Genomic DNA, 18383 nt, shown 5'->3' on the forward strand with positions numbered 1-18383 from the left:
TAAGGTATAAGGAATTTTACCTGTAGCTGAACTAACCACATTGTTTAAAATATGATTAGCACATTTTGCTGCTTCTCCCCATAAGCTATCAGGTAAACCAGAATCTTCAATCATAGATCTAATCATAGCTTGCAATGTTTGGCCCCTCCGTTCAACAAATGCATTATGCTGAGGTCTATAAGGAGCTGTACGTCTATGCTCTATTCCCTCTGAAACTAACAGCTCATTGAACTGTTTATTAACAAACTCAGTTCCATTGTCTGTTATTATGGTTTTTACATTTAACTGAGTTTTCCTTTGTACAAACTTGAGCCAATTAGATATTGTTTGTATAGTTTCAGTTTTTGACGTAAGGAGATAACAGAACCCATATCTGCTATAATGGTCTAGAATATTTAATATGTAGCAAGCACCCCCTAAACTGGGTTTCATAGGACCTATCAAATCCATAAATACCAGTTCTAATGGAGTTGTGGTTTTAAATCCATCTAACCTATTAGCTGGTGCTGCCCTGCTCTTTTCTCTACCACATACGTTACACTGCAGATATTTCTTACAAGCCTTTAACTTAAACCCATTAGACAAAGCTACAGTTCTTTTTAGTGTATTAAAATTCACATGACCCAATCTTCTATGTAATAAATGAATACATTCATCATGTGGTTTTTGATTTGTACAAGTAGTAGCCATTATAATAGGATCATTGCTAATTACAAACAAACCGTCTTTCATATTAGCTATTAAGTTCACTTCATTCTTTTGAATAAGACATTCCTCCCCTTGGAAAGTAACTTTAAAACCTGCTTCCAATAATGCCTTAACTGATAATAGATTATAATCACATCTGGGAACATATAGCATTTCCAAATTTTGTTTTAAAAATGAACAGTAAACCTTACCCTCTCCAGAGACCTTGACTCTCCAGCCATTAGCCATAGAAATATATTTTTTACTAGACCTTATATTCTCAAAATCCCTTTTTATTTTTGAAATACAGTGTGTAGCTCCACTATCTACCACCCACCAATTGTGGTTATTAGTAGTTCTATTAGCTACAGCTACATTAATCAGCTTTTTATTCTTTCTATGGCTTTCCTTTCTCTGACAATTACTATTCTGACAAAACTTAGCAATATGTCCCTTTAACCCACAATTAAAGCATTTCCTTAAAATATAAGCAGATTCAGTCTTCTTTATTTCTTGTTGCAATGGCTCTCTCAACTGTTTTCTCTCCATACGACATCTTGATTCTTCCAACAACCTTCCAGTTATTGAAGAAACAGTTAGGTCTTCTTTGGACAAAACCTCCAAGGACGATACAAAGGCATCGTAGCTCTCATCCAATGATGATAAAATGATGTAAACCTGGTGAAGCTCTGAGAAAATAAGTTCTTTTTCTTGCAGTTCCAACAAAGTTGCTTTTATAAAGTTAAGGTGAGCTAACATATCGCCATTCTTTTCCAGTCTAGCTCTAAATACCTTTCTGGTAAGATTTATATGAGCACCAACACTGTCCCAAACAAAAATCTTTTTCAACTTAGCCCAACATTTAGCAGCAGATTCTTCTCCACGCACATGGACTAGCTGTTGGTCTCCTAATGTTAGCCCAATGATAGATAAAGCCTTATCATTGTCTTTATTGAAGTCTACAATCTTCTTGTTATCTTCTTCATTAGTTGGATCCCAGGCAGTTACATCAGGAGGATTATGGACTATTTTCCAAAGACCTTGATTTTGTAATAGCAAACTACATTGTGTAGACCAGGATACGTAGTTTGACCCATTAAGCCGGGTAATGCAGAATGGATTGAATAGTCCTTGTGCCATTGTCTGAATTTGAAAACTCAGTTAGGAAATATAAATACAATACTGTGCCTGTCCTCAGCACCACACTGGATCTGGGCCCATAACCATTGTTAGAATATGTTGTTGAAAAAATGGTTTGTTTAACAGAGTATTATTAATACACAGTGGAAGTTGTACTGGGACTTTTAGGCAAACAGTAATGCACTAACACGAGTTTTATAACTTATTTTTACTCAGACAACAAAAAGAAACACAGTAAGAAATAGTCCAAGTATCAATCCAGTATCATGCACATAAAAGTCAGTCCATAAAAAACATAGTATCAAAATACAAAAGCTGCTTACCAATATCAAAAACAATATACACTGTAGCAAGCAGTTGATTCTTGAGAGAATAAATATCAAGTTAGCAAACAAGAAAACAAGAGGTATCCAAGCACTAACATCAAACACATATACAAGAGCAACTACGTGTAACATCTAACTCTCTTTTATGTGGAATAATTACAGCCACACCCTTAGGCCGTTTAACTCCTTAAAGGTGCTTTTACTCCATTATATAATATTGTCACCCAAATCAAGTTTAATCTCTAACAATGTCCATAAAAGAGCCGAGGTTGCCTACCCCTGACCTAGAGTAACCCTATGGCAGCATAGGGGGCAAATAAGTTTAAATTAAACAAATAAAATTTGTCATCTAGGCTAGGCAAGTTTCTGAAGAAACTTGAGAATGGTATGGGAGTATGGGAGCAGGTTAATAATTAACCAAAGGCAGCATGGGTTTGTTACAACAGATCATTCTGGACTAATCTCATATCCTTCCTTGACAAGAGGTAGCACTTTAGCAGGTCAGGGAAATGCTATCAGTATAGACTGGAAGCCAACAGAAAACCAATATAGTGCTCAAAGCAAAGATGCAATGTGCTCCTATTAGGGAGTGCTAGATAATACACAGGCTGAATCAACTGAAGCTTTCAAGTGGTAACTTTAAAAGCAACCCATGCTGTAATCTGGGTAAGTGATGGCAATCTCAAGAATCACTGTAGTTAAGATCTTCCTGCTCCAGTTCATGCTGCAACTGTGGCACCAGCTAAAGCTAGCCAAACGCTCTCCTGGCCTCCACCTAGGCAGAAATCACAGATCTGTTCCTTCGGGAGTAGTTCTTTCAACTACATGCGATACCACTGGTCTTGCCTGAGCACCCCGCTGGATAAACAGTAACTTTTGTCAAGATTAGTTTGTTCTCTCCCGTCCATATTGTGAAGGATGTGGAAAACAAAGCTCTATGAAGAACATTAAAGGAGCTAGGATTATTAAAAGGCAGCCGTTGGAGGCATGTGATGTTATCTTAGTCTCCAAATACCTGATGGGTTGTCACACAGAAGAAAGCCGGATTTCTTCTGCTGCCACCAACCAGAGAACCAATACAGGTAGTCCTTGGTTAACAACCACTCATTCAAACCAATGGTTTGAAGTTACAACAGCGCTCAAGAGCGCTGGTTGCAATCGGCCCTTGATGTTCCAGTGGTGCTCAGGGTCTAGCGGGCACTTAGGTGCTTACAGCATCTTGTGGTCAGGTGACTGCAAACAGCAAACCTTCCTTGCCAGTTTCCCACAAGCAAAGTCAATGAGAAAGTGGGCAGAGAGGATTGAAAGATGCTTGGGTAACTCTCCCCCACCCAGAGGCACCCTTCCACCAGCCCTTCTGCACTTACAGCTTCCAACCACCCACACGCACGCACTCGCTGAGCCTTACTGTGTTCGTGCCACACCTCCCTGTGCCCTCGTATATCCTCACGTGCTCTTCCCAAGCCTTGCTGAGACTGTGCCTTTCTGGCCACTTGAACAACCGGGTGCTCCCTCTTTCCCTGGCACCAGCCACGTACCTGCCTGCTGGCGAGACACCTGGGGCTTGCAACTTCCCTGCCAGTTTCCCCACTAATTTTGGTTGCTGGAAGCCAACACGAAGCTGGGATGAGGCTATAGCCTAGGAATCCACAATTCCTGCTTAACTATGGTAACAGAGACTGAAGAAATTGCTGTCTCTAAGTAATGCGGTAACATGACCTTGCACTTCATGACCGCATCGCTTAGTGGCAGACATTCCAATCTCAATCGCCATTGTAACTCAAGGACTACCTGTAGGCTTAAATTACAAGGACGGAGGTTCAAACTAGACAACATGAGGAACTTTCTGCCTGTACAAAAGCTATATATAGCCAATGAAACATGTTCCCATGGGGAATGGTGAGTCCTTCAGATAAAGCCGGGATGGTCATTTTGTCGGGGATACTCCAATACATCCTGCACCAAGCAAGGGAATTACTCTGATGACGCCTACAGCTTCCCATTCTATGATTAAGAACTGAAATGATTGTTAGCAATTGCTTTGGGCAACCCAGCGTCTCCTTGCTGAACCATTCATACGGTTAACTGTGAGAAACTTCCTCTCCTTTTTCACACTGTGAAGACAGTAATTCTCATTTCTCCTCTTCTCCCTCTTATTTTGGTGGAATAGAATTTACCTGGGGGCTGGAGAGCTGCAGAGGACACGACTGAAATTCTTACAGCAGCCATTGGTAAATGGGTTTACCCCACCTCGGAACTTGCCTGTTACCTGCAAAGATCAAAAACTGGTTAGGCAAAATTCAGTGAAATGAACCACAAAACAAAATTGGAAATACTTACTTGTTCATTGGTAGTGCGACCTCTGGCTACCAGTACCACGTGGAATCCTGTAAGGATAGATGCAGGAATAAAGAACAAACCAGCCACACACATGACCGCCATTCTGCAGCAAAGTCAAGGAACAAGAGTCAAGGATCACACTTCATTTCTTATCTGGAGATCTGTTTCCCACCTGACAGAGTCTTAAGGAGATCTAACACTGTCTTAAGGAGATCTAACAGCTCCTAGCTAGGGTTCATTTTTATCAGGGAGCTCCTTGTTCCTGAAAAGATTAAAGGATACGTAACAGCCATGCGGATTCCAGAGAGTTCCTCCACTTGATATAGGACATACAGTAAACTGAAACCAAACACACCCATGATATGTACTGTAAGTGAGAGCAGGAAGAGGAAGAAGTAGCGGTAATTGCGTCTTCCTATGCAGTTGTTCATCCATGGGCAGTGATGGTCAAATTCCTTCCATAAAAAAAAAAAGGTTAGAAAAATAATTCCTCTAGAAAGCCAGACTACAGTTTTACAATATTAATAAAACTATTCTAAATTACAGCACATCTGACTATAATTCAAGTATTTATTTCCAATCATGATAGAATGTAAAACGTAGCTCCTGTAAGAATGGTATAGCCACAACGAACTGGTAGACCTTTGATCTGATTGACCTTATGCCTTTCCTCTCTTTTCATGTATTCAGTGTTTGTGCGTGTATGTGTGTATAGACAGACAGATGAGTTTTGACATAAAGAATGTCAGGATATGCATTCTTCTACAAACACTGTATACAGTTTGTAACATCTAGCCAATTTCCCAGGCCTCACAAGCAGAAATAACAAAGTTACTGAACATGTTCCCAAACATTACTCTTGGAATTGCTCAGCAGAGAAAATCAAATTCAAATAGTTTGCTTCATCTCAGATAAGTTTTCTTTGCTTCAGCTCCAGAGTGGAATTCTGAAGCATAACAACGTTCTATCTACACTGAGTATGGTGAAACAACGGGGGAAGGGTAACCCCACTTATTGTCAAAGACTCTTGGAATGCCTCCCTCCTTGGCAGATGAATAATTTCCTTCAGATGTGGTTTTAAGAATTGCATTTCCCTTCCCACCCCCATATTAGTCAGTAAAAACATCAACGTCTCCCTAGGTTTATATCTGAGGCAACCCATTCTCCATCTCTGCATTTCCAATATGCCTTGGCAAGTCCCTCCCCGCCATTTTGGCAAACGGATTTTTGCAACTGAAGAGCTTTCCTTTCAAGAAAGTTTTTAATCTTCAGAGCTACCTTGCTATACACCTTTAAAACAATCCTTTTTGGCCACGCCAGTCTAAACCCTACACGGAATGTACACAAATTCTCAATGCAACAGGATCTTAGAAGCAGCATATTGTGGCATCTGACAACTTTGGTGTTCAGCTTGGATAATTAATATGTGGTGGCCTGTATGAATTGGTATTGCCTGAAGACAATACCAATACCTGTGACTATGGTACAATCTGAAAATAGGTGAAACACCAATCCTATTGAAGCTAAGCAGGTCTGGGGCTGTTCAAACGCTGGATGGGAGGAATCTGAAAAGCTTATGCACATCACCTTAAATTCCCATTTCAGGGAAAAAGCTGACATAAAAAAAGGAACAGCCGATTTAACACCCTTCCTCTGAAAGTCCTGTCCCTTATTCCCATCTCCTTCCCTTTTTCTTTCTCAAGATTAGATTATAAAACCTGACACTCAGTACTCAAGTTCTGGAATTGATTAAAAGAAGTGCAGCTACATCCTGCGTAGAATAAGCATTTTGAATCTCTTTAGTGGAGCTCTCTTTCTCATTTTATCTTACCTCCACACAGTTGTCACAGACACTACAATGGGAGCAGCGTGGGGGCCGGTAGAATCTGCATGTTGCACACCATTTCATACGCACTTGAATACCCTTTATTTCCACAGTTTTGTATAGGGGAGCTCGGAAGTCATCCTCCTTATCCTCATCTTCTTCAGCTAAAGTAGAAGAAAGCCATCAAACGCAATAGGAGAGGGGGGAAAAAAACCCCAGAATCAATACATTCCCACCTTCTAGATTTGTAATGACAAAAAATGACTTATGACTGGTTCTCTCGCTTATGACCATTGTAGCATCCCCACGGCCACGTGATCAAAATTTGGATGCTTGGCAACTGGCATGCATTTATGACTCTGCACTGTCCCGGGGTCACGCGACCAACATTTACAAGCTTCCCAGCCAGCTTCTAACGAGCGAAGTCAATGGTGGAAACCATGATTCATTAAACAACTGCGGCAAAAAGGTTGTAAAATGGAGCACAACTCACTTAACAACTGCCTTCCTTAGCAATGGAAACGTTGGGCTTCCTTGTGGTCGTACATCGAAGACTAATTTTATTAGCTGTCGACTGAACCAGTCAAAACAACATGGATTATATAACGTGAGCAATACACCAATAATCATACCAAGCCTGTAAGACAGACTCCCTGGCAAAAGGAACCAGGCAATAAAGGAAGGGAGCAATGCTACGTGTTCACTGCTAAAACTGAGGAAATCCCAATTTACTACCTTAGGCAAATATAGTCACAGTGTCCAACAACACTGACCAAGTATTTAAAATTCTCAATATTCATTCTTGGACCTATAGCAGAAAGGCAAATATTTACATTTTTACAGCTAGTCATGGACTTATGATGATGGAACAGAATTTCCATCGCTAAGCAAGGCAAGTTATTAGGTGAACTGCACGCAATTTTATGAGCTGTTTTGCCACGTTTGTTAGTGAACAATGGCTGTTATAAAATAAATTGTGTGGTCATTAAGTGAATCTAGCTTCTCCCTTTGCTAGTCAGAAGTTAGCTGGGAAGGTCACAAATGGTGATTATGTGACCCTGGGACCACGGCAACCATCATAAATGCATGCCGGTTGCCAAGCACCCAAATTTTGATCGTGTGATGTGGGGACGCCCAACAGTCATAAGTGTGAGGAACGGTTGTAAGTTACTTTTTCAGTGCAGTTTCAACTTGTAACAATTGCTAAATGAATGGTTGTAAGTTGAAGACTACATGTATTGTGATAAAAAAATCTTATATAAATGTAAAAAAGATAATGCCTCACAGATGAAGAATTGAAATAACGATATCATAATCACCATATTTAGATTTATGGTTTGCAAGAAACTGGAATAATGCTTACCTCTAGGGAATATGCCAGGATCCATGAAAACGGACATACTGAAGTTGGCCAGCACAAAAAGGAAGACCACAGCATTGTAAATGGGTATGATTGGGGAGACGTAAAAGCTGAGTCCTGGACACCTATACAAGAAAAAACAGTCCAAAACAAAAAAAATCACTCTCTCAACTTTATTAACTGCATTTTATATTCAAACATTTTCCTAAATAACTATATATTTGCACTTTGTCATTTTGTTCAGAAGCTCATGGCACCAATTAGCAGTCAGAAAGTATTGTTCTAATCAATTAACAAAAATACTTAAATATGTAACATCTAGTCTAAAACAGAAGATGAATTACTTGAATTCAACCTCACTGGACAATTTGTAGGTAACCTAACTCACAAGTACATCTTCAGACCTACTGTACACAGTAGACAATTCCAAGATGATACTCCTTCAACATGCATTACTGGTGTGTATATTACATCCACTATGAAGAACAATAATCTCTTCTCCCACAAGATAAGCTGTGTAAGAACACGATTTAGATTATCACAAACACTCTGCAGCAACCCTGTATGTCAGGGAAAAGGAAACAGGACACTTATACATCTTGCAACAAAATGGCTACCCATGCAAAATTATCAAAAAACACCTAACCACTTAACCCTCTACAGCACAACCAACATAAACTATGAAAAAAATAACACTGCTATACATCAAAAATGTACCAGAACAACCAACAGACTATTGGAACCACTTGGCATCATAGTAACACACCAACCAACTAAAACCCTCCAAAACATCTTAAGTAAATTTAAAAAAAACCTCTGTAGCCCAGAATCATCTACAATCTACAGTATATGGACTGCAATAACCACTATTTTATTTATTTTATTTTTATTTTAATTCCATTTATATCCCGCCCTTCTCCGAAGACTCAGGGCGGCTTACAAGCTTAGCAGTATGTAGGACAGACAGGCAGAAGACTAGCAGAGTGCATCCACACACACCAACTAGTAGTCAGAGGACATGATGAAAACTCCTTAATTGCACAACAGATGGACAGACTTAAGCATAGTTTCAACTGGGAAACTCTGAGCATCGTAGACCAAACAAAGCCCCCCCCCATCCAAAAAAATGCTAGAGAATTCCTAGAAGCCTGGCACTGAGACAAATCAGACATCAGCAACATTTACATATCAATTAAAAAGACAATCAGAAAGCTAAAAAGGAAACACCTCTTCAGAAGCAATGAAGACTCAGATAAGCAGGGATTAACACCAAGATTAATAGGCCAACAATCAAGGAGTAAACAATTCCCCAATCAAGGGACTACCAACTCAGACAAACAATCAAACAGTAAACAACAGCCACTTCTAACACTAAAGCTGTTACTTGCCTGGGTAACAAAAAAACCAACCAACCTTAGAAGCACCAAGGTCTCCTCAGTTCAACCCTGAGCTACAGATGTTCTTTCTTCCTAGTATTAAAAACCTCCTACCTTTAGCTTTTCATAACAGTTTATAATACTATAAAGTAACATTTTCCCACTTACAGATTCAGATTCTTTAGTCATGAGGTGATCTCATGCAGAAATAATTACCTACTGAGATATTTCTTTATATACTATTCATTCAGTGATGATCGTAACAGACTGAAATAATTTTCTATTCCAACTGACAAACAGCTCCTCAATAATGTTGACATTACGTTAAGCTAAAAAGAGGGAATACCTACTTTTATTTTTATTAAATGCAATTACATGCTATCCTTGACAATAAATGTCTATAGAGGAATGCGCACATTGGATGTGAATGGATTGCGGTCCAAACAATAATAAGGATATTACCGTATATCCTACTGTCCCCTTTCCTGGGAAGAGTCACTCTGTTAATACTGCCACCAGTTTTGTTTTCTAGAGAAATCCCCTTCTTCTTGGTTTACTCAAGAGAAAAATAGCAACCTATTTACATCAGGAAGGGGGATATTCTAAAGGTGTTAATTAAAATTAGAACAAGGCTTATAGAAAAAGATGCAAAAGAAAGGGGAAAAAATGATTTCTAGAGAAGTTGATTTCAGTCACTATTCCTTCAGCCAGATACTTGCCCCTGCAAATAGGTAAAGGTTCCCCCGCACATGCGTGCTAGTTGTTTCCGACTCTAGGGGCCGGTGCTGATCTCAGTTTCAAAGCTGAAGAGCCAGCGCTTGTCCGAGGACGTCTCCGTGGTCATGTGGCCGGCATGACTAGATGCCAAAGGTGCACAGAACGCTGTTACCTTCCCACCGCAGTGGTCCCTATTTTTCTATTTGCAGTTTTACGTGCTTTCAAACTGCTAGGTTGGCAGAAGCTGGGACGAGTAACAGGCGCTCATTCTGCTACGTGGCACTCGGGATTCGACCCGCCAAACTGCCGATCTTCTGATCGACAAGCTCAGCGTCCTAACCCACTGACTGAGCCACCACAAATACACATATCCAATATAAGCCTCATAGTTCAAATCATAGTCTGTAAAGAACAAACTAACTGATGCGCATCTAGTCTTCTTCACTCATCCCTTACCTGTTCTATAATCCCCTATTCTCCTCCTTGGATTTCTGTGGGTTGGAGTTTCCTTTCTTACCTAGCTTTTTCAGCTAGCCCTGAATATTCTCCTCCTTTTAGATAAAAAAATCCATCTGAGGGGCTCTTCCATAACTGATTTTCTGAGGCTCTCTATTTGGATTGACTAGCCAACTCATTTTTGTCTAACTGTGTAGTCTTCCCTGCAAGTCTAGAACACAATAAATGTTGAACCAACCAATCTGACCTTTGTGAAAAGGAAGTTCCACCTCAGGAGTGCTTCTAAGAAAAGAGACCACATCTTATATACATACGCACTATGCTAACTTCTCAGTGGTGAAGCATCAATAAAGATCTGAGGAAGACTACCGGTACAGATCATTTCAAAAGGGGCTGTAGTCCAATTGTATAGCCATAGCAATTGTAGTGAAGGAGATAAATCCCATTCCAAGAAGTTCAGACACTGAGAGTTGAGCAAAAATTAGCTGATTTGTCAATCCAGGTAGTAGCCAGAGACAATCGAAGCTTCAGAAAAATCAAAGGCTAAGAACCAAACAAATGAGGTTTAACTTGAGCTGAAGACAACCTCTATTTTCTTTCTTTCTGTCTCTTTGTCCTCTCTCTCTCTCTCTCTCTCTCTCAGGAGTGGAAGTATCTCTTCAAAATGGCTGAACTGAAAATCAGGTTTTAAAAAAGAAAGAAATACCAGTCCGTAGAGATGTGAGTTAGAAATCAGAGAATGATACTGCATGCTGGGGAATAATGAAAGCTAGAATTAGATCAAATTATTCTATTATCTGATAGTGGTTTTCACTGCAGAACAGTGTGCCCATATCTGATTCTGACTGAGGGAACAGAAGCAGAAATCAATTTTTAAAGAAGTCATTCTTCATTTCTTAGTTTTCTTTCTTTCTTTGTCCCTTTTCAATTTCCTTCTTTAATCTGGATGTACCATAACACTTTCTTGAATTCTTAATAGATGAGTAATATTAACTTTAGCACACATTTTTCTTCTCCAGTCAAGCTGGGCAGTAGGAGTGGATCACGATGGAGAGCAGGGCAGCCAAAAAGGCAGAGATGGGGTGATTGATAGGCTAGTAGGAGGGCAGTTGAAGCACACGATGTAGCCACAAATGCGGATAGGATGCCAAACGCATTTTTACCACAAGGCCCTGCAATGTCTACAACTTCAACGTCTCTATAACAAACTTAGTTTGTTCTTTACAGCCTATGATTTGAAACTGTTTGAAGCATGTTGTACCTTGATAATAAAGGTTCATTCATTCCCAGAATGAATGGTTGTTAAGTGAGGACTACCCGTATTTTCCCCCCTCAACTTACTAAGTTCTGTGACATTGTAATCACTACTGATTTTTTAAATCTAAACAATAGCAGTTGGTTAACTAGTCAGAATACTTTTGTCTATGAGGCTGGATATCTTGAACTTGCTAAAAGCAACAGTAATTTGCTTTGTCAAGGAAGAGGACTAAGCAAGAAAGGAAAACAAGACAAGCTAGTCTGACTAGATAGATAGGGAGAACAACAATGTTGCACTAAATATAATGTTAATGACTGGAAGAGAAGCACAGCAAAAGCCCACTTCCAATCAAGCTAGATAATCCTTAAATGTTTACTAATGTACTGAAGATATTAATGGAACAGAGATCAAAGTATATGAGAGCTAACTCATTTTAATTTTTAATGGAACAGGAAAAAAAGTCTCTACACTTTAATGAAATATGGAAATAGCCTTAGAATCAAAGGCTGAATGTAGATATAGTGAAATATGTAATTTTACCATGGGCAATGACTTTAGATTTATCATTAATTAAATTCAACATTACTTCCTCCATAAACTGAATATTAAAGAACACCTTCCTGCTTTTGAAGCTAACATACAAATGATTCAGCACTGAACTGTTGTACATAACTACTACTTTCTATAGTGAAAGGATTGGAAGGGATACATTTTTTTCCAAGACTTCCAGTGCTTAATAAATCGGGATTAACAATAAAAAGTACAAAAAACAGGTTATTATTCTGATCTAACTGGTCCAAAGTAAGAGTATGATTGTCAAGCCCCGTGAGTCCAAAATGTCAAGCAAGGACGAACAAATAACAACCAAGACTCAAATGCATTTAATAATGTTAATTGGTGGCATCATAATAGGGACTAGATCTCTTTGGGCTCAGAGCTTTATCACAGAACATGGACAAGATTTAGGATAAACTTTAAATGGTTAGCCTAGAAAATTACAGGAATTATATACCTCAAAATAGTTCTGCACCTAATTCCATGCATCTGTCTTGTTCTCAAACCCACATAATAAAATAGTAATTATTTTAAATCTTTACATCAGATGAAAAAAATCTGTAGGGATAATAGGCCAAGAGAAGTACCATTTTTAATGCTGCCTTATTTACAAGACAGCAAACAACAATAATAAATTCAACCTGATCAATCCTAGCAAAAGGGCAAAGAGATTTTAAGACAACCTGGTGATCTCAATAGCTACCGTATACCTTTCATATAAACTAGTGTAACACCGACAGAAGTTTAGCTTCAGTGGTGGGGCCTGGAGGTGCTCCTTCTTGGTGATAGTGCTGGTCCTCTGGAATGAATTCTCAGTGGAGTCAGGTTAATTCCCACTTTAACTATTTAGAAGCAGCTGTCTGGATTGTGAGGTTGTTTTGAGATTTACAGACTATTGACTGCTGTTGGGTTGTTCATACTTTATTCATTTTTGTCTTTTTATTTTAATTGCAGCATACCTGTGAACCACCGAGAGCCCTTTAGGATTGCCTCAAGATACAAAGTAATAGTAAAAACTTTATGGTAGAACAACTGGAGACGATGAATCAAGCTGCACTGGGTCATGGAAGAAATGTGACTAATATTTTCATATGTTAATTATCAAGAGATAGTAGACATATTTGATAATTAATAAGAGGGTAAATATGTCTTTAGAGGCACCAATTTAGTATAGCAATTACAGTGTATGATCTTATAGCAGGGTCCCTCAAAGTGCTCAGTATCAACCCCCAAAGCTTGATAGGACTATCCAAACAGTTGATGAATGCCTGAGGGTCAAAACGGGGGCAGTAAATATTTGGGGATCAATAGGTTGTCAATAAATGATGGAAGGTTAATTGGGGTTAATTAATCTGTTGGGTTTTCTGTAGAACTCCACGCTAGGCCCTGGTCCTGAAAGTGAGATGACTAATGGTAATATAGTGTTACTCAGGGTTAGATGGTCAGTTGCCAGAGACAATGGCTTTGATCTGTCATTATTATCGTACCGTATTTCCCCGAAAAAAAGACCCAGTCTTATTTTATTTTTGCCTCCAAAAGAGGCACCAGGTCTTATTTTCAGGGGGTGTCTTTCCCATGGTTTTACCTCGCGGCGGCAGCCCTAGCTTTTTAGGCATGCGCCTCACCCCAAAACTAGGGCTTATTTTTGTGGTAGGCCTTATATTAGGCCACCCCTCAAAAATCAAGCTAAGGCTGATTTTTTGGGGTAGGTCTTACTTTCGGAAAAACACGTTAGTACTATTAAAGTAATATTTATTATTTTCACATAAAAGCTGTTTGGGAGTTGATGAACAATCTGAAACTTCATAAAGGGAATGGTTAGCTGAAAATTTTGAGAACCCCTACCTACCTACCGCTTAGATGGGAGTAACAATGATTATGGGATGAAATGTTATACCAGAATGAAAGAAATACTGCTCTGGGCCCAGAATTTCTTATGTTATTCATGGATGAGAGGCCTTAAATGAAGTATTTCAATGCAATTTTTAGTTTTGTTTGGGGATGGATGTAACTTTCAGTTGCCTGTCTATACAGGAATCAGAGAGTTGTCCTAGTCCATTTAGGAGTAACATAGTCATCTATATTTCTCAGTGATTCTGTAGTTTTGCCAGGACTTCATTATGCTAATTACATAAGATCTAGTATAAATTCAACCCCCAAAGATCAGCTTTTGTTTATTCTTTTTAATATTTAAATCAATTGTTTGAGGACATCTCTTAGGCATTTTGAGTGTGTGATTCCTGTGAAATAGTTACCTCTGATTCAATGTTTCACCATCTAAAGGGCTAGATGAAAGACAGCAAACTGAAATTTAATCAAAACAAGACACAAACGTCTCTGATTAGGATAGGCCCTTAGGAGAGGATAAGGATTTATCTCGTTTTAGATGAAACAGCTTTTCCTTGAAACAAAATTGTGTGAAATCCTGGATTTCCAGGTAGCTATGATCAGGAAAACCTTTATGCAGCATTTATTGATATGCATATCTTCTAGGAAGATCAGGCCTGGTCAATCAACATGTGTCTTAGTTACAAGTTGTACCACTTCCTTCAGCGTGCTCTTTCGTGCTGCCTCATGGTGTTGTCTCTAGAAATTTTAGAAATATCCAAACATGACAGCAAGAATCTTGGTAAGTGTACACCCCTGGAAGCACACATGAACAATTCTCATGTAGCTATAGTGCCCTCCACTTTATTTTCAGGTTCTTTTTATCATCTTAAATGTTCTCTTTTTGCTATGTTGGCATTTTCACACAGCACAATTTCCCCTTTATTTCCACACCAAATCCCACATTAACCAGTCTGAAGCTGACCTTTAATGGGTTTCAGTTCTGCTGCTCTTGACTATTCCAACAGTTTTTATAAGCAATGGATGACGGACAGGCAGAAATCATATTTATCAGTTTGAAACTATCAGTCTGCTTGTTCCCTTTGCTCAGAGTAAGTATTTATCAATACTTTGATTCAACTGACTGCTTAGTTATGAGGGCTCTCCCCAGAGCTACTTACAAGTCAGTTCCGATGGCTGCCCCCTCTTATGATCATGTGATCATATTTTGGGAGCTTGGCAGCCAGCCTGCATTTACATCTGTTTGCCGTGTCCCACAGTAATGTGACTCCATTTTATGATGCTTTTTTTGCCAGAAACTGGTACCTACTTCAGATTTCTGGGGAAAAGATGGCCATTGGATTCAATGGGCTTGCTTAATGACTGCCACATTTATTTAACAATCACAATGTTTGCTTTACCACTGCAAAAACGGTCATAAAAACAGGCACAATCACATGGTGACCTGCATTAAAAACTGCCATGACGTACAACCGTAATTCTGGGTTCAATTATGGCGGTAAGTCGAGGACTAGCTATAGGTTAAATTCTCTATAACAGCATAGTAAAATGGTACAAAATGATATGACACCAACCTTTTAGTTTCTGTGGAGATTCTCAGTCATCCAAGGTCATGGTTGTCCCAAAGGCGCTTTTTTCAAAACGCAACTAAAAAAGCAGCTTTGGGACAACCCTTTAGTTTGTTTTTTTTAACTTTGCATCCTAACTGTTATGGGCCAAATCCAGATTTACCTTAGAGAAAAATAATTTTCTTTTGTTCTCAAAGAGGGCAGCAGTTAGCCAATTTTGGCTGATTTTGGAAGCTGTTAACAGGCTCAACCATAACTCGCATTTGGATGGAGTCTCAGCTGGGAATTCCAAAGCTATTGCTAGTCTTGCAAGGTGGAAAAACATTCCAGAAGATGACAGTGGCAAACCACTTCCATAAGACTACCAAGAAAACTGCACAGATATAAATAACAGAGGCAAACTAGATTGAAGACTGTCAGTATTAGGATGCAATATTAGGATGTACCAAAGTCACAAGGAAGCACTGGGAAGAGGTGGGGGTTTATGTTGTGGATTTTTAATGTTGTAAGCCACCTGGAGCCATATGGCTATGGCTGTGGCTCATATGACTGTGAGTTGGGCAGCCATATAAATTTGCATAATAAATAAAACATACAGGCTACAAAGCTTAATTTAAAGATGGGAGGTGTCAATTAAGACTGCCTTCTGAAATAATGAGATTTAACTGAGAACAGAACAAAGCAAAGAAACGAGGCTAGACAACTATCTGATAGGGATGCTGCTGTTACAAGAGGGGAAGTGGAGGAAAGGGTTAAACAGATTTGCTTAGGAAACTTCCCAGGTACCTTTCAACTCTAAATGTTGATAATAAAAGTTATACTAAAGAGTCCTTTCTGTGGAAAAGCCTGGGCTCAAATGCCAGTAGTTTTTCTCCTTGAAGCTGATGGTATAATACCCTAATCTGCTTTGTTGCTGAGAATTTAATCCCACAGATTTAGGGCAGCATCTGTCCCTCCTTCTCAAGTCAGAGCATTCTATGATAAACAAATAAATTTATACAGCGTGAGCCAACAGCCAAGAAGGGAAATGTATAGATAGCTTGACAAAATGACATATGTAGCAAACTAGGTAATTTTTAAAAGTTGCTTCTCAAACTGATAGGGAATCAGCAACTGTTACATAAATAATCTGCAGACTCCTACTTTGCATCATAAGATAGTGAAAAAGACTCAAAAGGTTTCTGCCCTAATGTATATATAGATATGTTGGTTCTATATTACATTAGCTCGTATGACAGAATTCTTATCAGTTGCCACCTTCATTTAGCTTGCCAAAGAGGGATTGATGAAGCTTCTGCTTGGGAAAAATCAATTTAAGCTTAAGGCAGCTACCAAAACTGATCCAACTCTCATGTCAAAAGTTGTCCAACATGACACTACATTATCAATGGGAATGAAACACCTTCCCATATATTTTAAATCCTCCCCAGGATCCAAACTGTCTATAAGGCAAATGTTAATTCAATTCCATTTTGTTATAGGTCAGTGGGAGGCAGAAAGCAAAACAGAAGCAATGGCAGAAACTAAATATATTTAGCTTTTACAATATTTAGATCTTGTAAAGGTAAAGGTTCCCCTGCACATGCGTGCTAGTCGTTTCCGACTCTAGGGGCCGGTGCTCATCTCCGTTTCAAAGCCGAAGAGCCAGCGCTTGTCCGAGGACGTCTCCGTGGTCATGTGGCCGGCATGACTAGACGCCAAAGGCGCACGGAACGCTGTTACCTTCCCACCGCAGTGGTCCCTATTTTTCTACTTGCATTTTTACGTGCTTTCAAACTGCTAGGTTGGCAGAAGCTGGGACAGGTACCAAGCGCTCATTCTGTTACGCGGCACTCGGGATTCGACCCGCCAAACTGCCGACCAACTGATCGACAAGCTCAGCCTCCTAACCCACTGAGCCACCGCATCCCTAGTACCAATTACCTATACACTGGTTTAATGTACAAACATCACCAGAAGGTAAATATTACACATTCTTAACTCCCATTTATATCCTGCTTCATTCCATAGATCTATTCTTGGAAACTACAATTGATTTTTATTTAGAACTGGTGTTGCAGATAAAAAATTATTCTGACTATTCATTTTGAGCTTAATGGAAAGGGGTTTACTGAACAATAACACAATTTCTATTATGAAGCGTTTTATCAATATTAATATTTTAATGGGTTATTTTACACATAATACAAAAGAATAACTAGAGAATATATAGTTTTCATTATGGTGTAATTATTCACAATTGACCAATTCTTGAAATTTTGACTATTTTAACTAGCCAACTCCATCATTTGAATAGTCTGCTCTTTTGCAGATTAAATCACTGAGCCAATAACTTTCTAGAGCAGGGGTGGCAAACCTATGGCACGCGTGCCACAGGCAGCACGGAGAGCCGTCCCTGTGGGCATGCATGCCATTGCTGGGGTCCTCCCCCTCCCCCTCTACACGCATGCGCAGTCCGGGAACAGCTGCGAGAGCTGGGTGGGGTCAGGGAACCTATAAAAGGAGCAGTTTGGGCGGGAGAGTGAGTAAGCAGCCTTTGGAAGCGACTAGTGGTGGGTTTACAATCATTTTAACAACCAGTTATCTGCCTCGTCTTGCCTCTGTCTTGGTCGAGCTGGGCTACTCGGCTGCAGATCTGGAAGCGAAGCTGTGCCGACCATCCTTGCATTGGTGGGGGCAGCGGCAGAGGAAGGTGACTGGCACATGCCCTCCATTCCCTGCTGCCACCCCACATTGTCCCGCATGCACGGCCCAGAGGCGCACACGGGACAATGTATGGCAGCAGCAGCATGCCAGATCCTACCTTCTCCTGCCGCCGCCCCCACCAGTGCGAGGATGGACGGCAGAGCTTCGCTTCTGGATCTGCTGCCTGACACTATCAGCCCCTGCACACAGAGGCCAGCGAGCAGCATGCTGGCTATCCTGCA

At 39.8% G+C, this 18383-nt stretch overlaps 1 protein-coding gene across 3 annotated transcripts in view; it reads right to left on the bottom strand.

The window, feature by feature from the left end:
- The window catches only part of ZDHHC5 (zDHHC palmitoyltransferase 5), a 54242-nt gene that overhangs the window by 16459 nt on the left and 19400 nt on the right, over positions 1 to 18383 (bottom strand). For all 3 annotated transcript variants that reach the window (XM_081314749.1, XM_081314748.1, XM_081314747.1), the window contains 5 exons: positions 7682 to 7803; positions 6325 to 6482; positions 4776 to 4948; positions 4494 to 4596; positions 4331 to 4422 (listed from right to left, as the gene is read on the bottom strand). In XM_081314749.1, the coding sequence (XP_081170875.1) occupies positions 4331 to 4422; positions 4494 to 4596; positions 4776 to 4948; positions 6325 to 6482; positions 7682 to 7718 (563 nt within the window). In that variant the 5' untranslated portion in view covers positions 7719 to 7803. The remainder of the gene's footprint in view (positions 1 to 4330; positions 4423 to 4493; positions 4597 to 4775; positions 4949 to 6324; positions 6483 to 7681; positions 7804 to 18383) is intronic.

Source organism: Vipera berus, assembly GCF_964194415.1.
Source record: "Vipera berus genome assembly, chromosome: 1".
Classification (NCBI taxonomy): Eukaryota; Metazoa; Chordata; class Lepidosauria; order Squamata; family Viperidae; genus Vipera; species Vipera berus.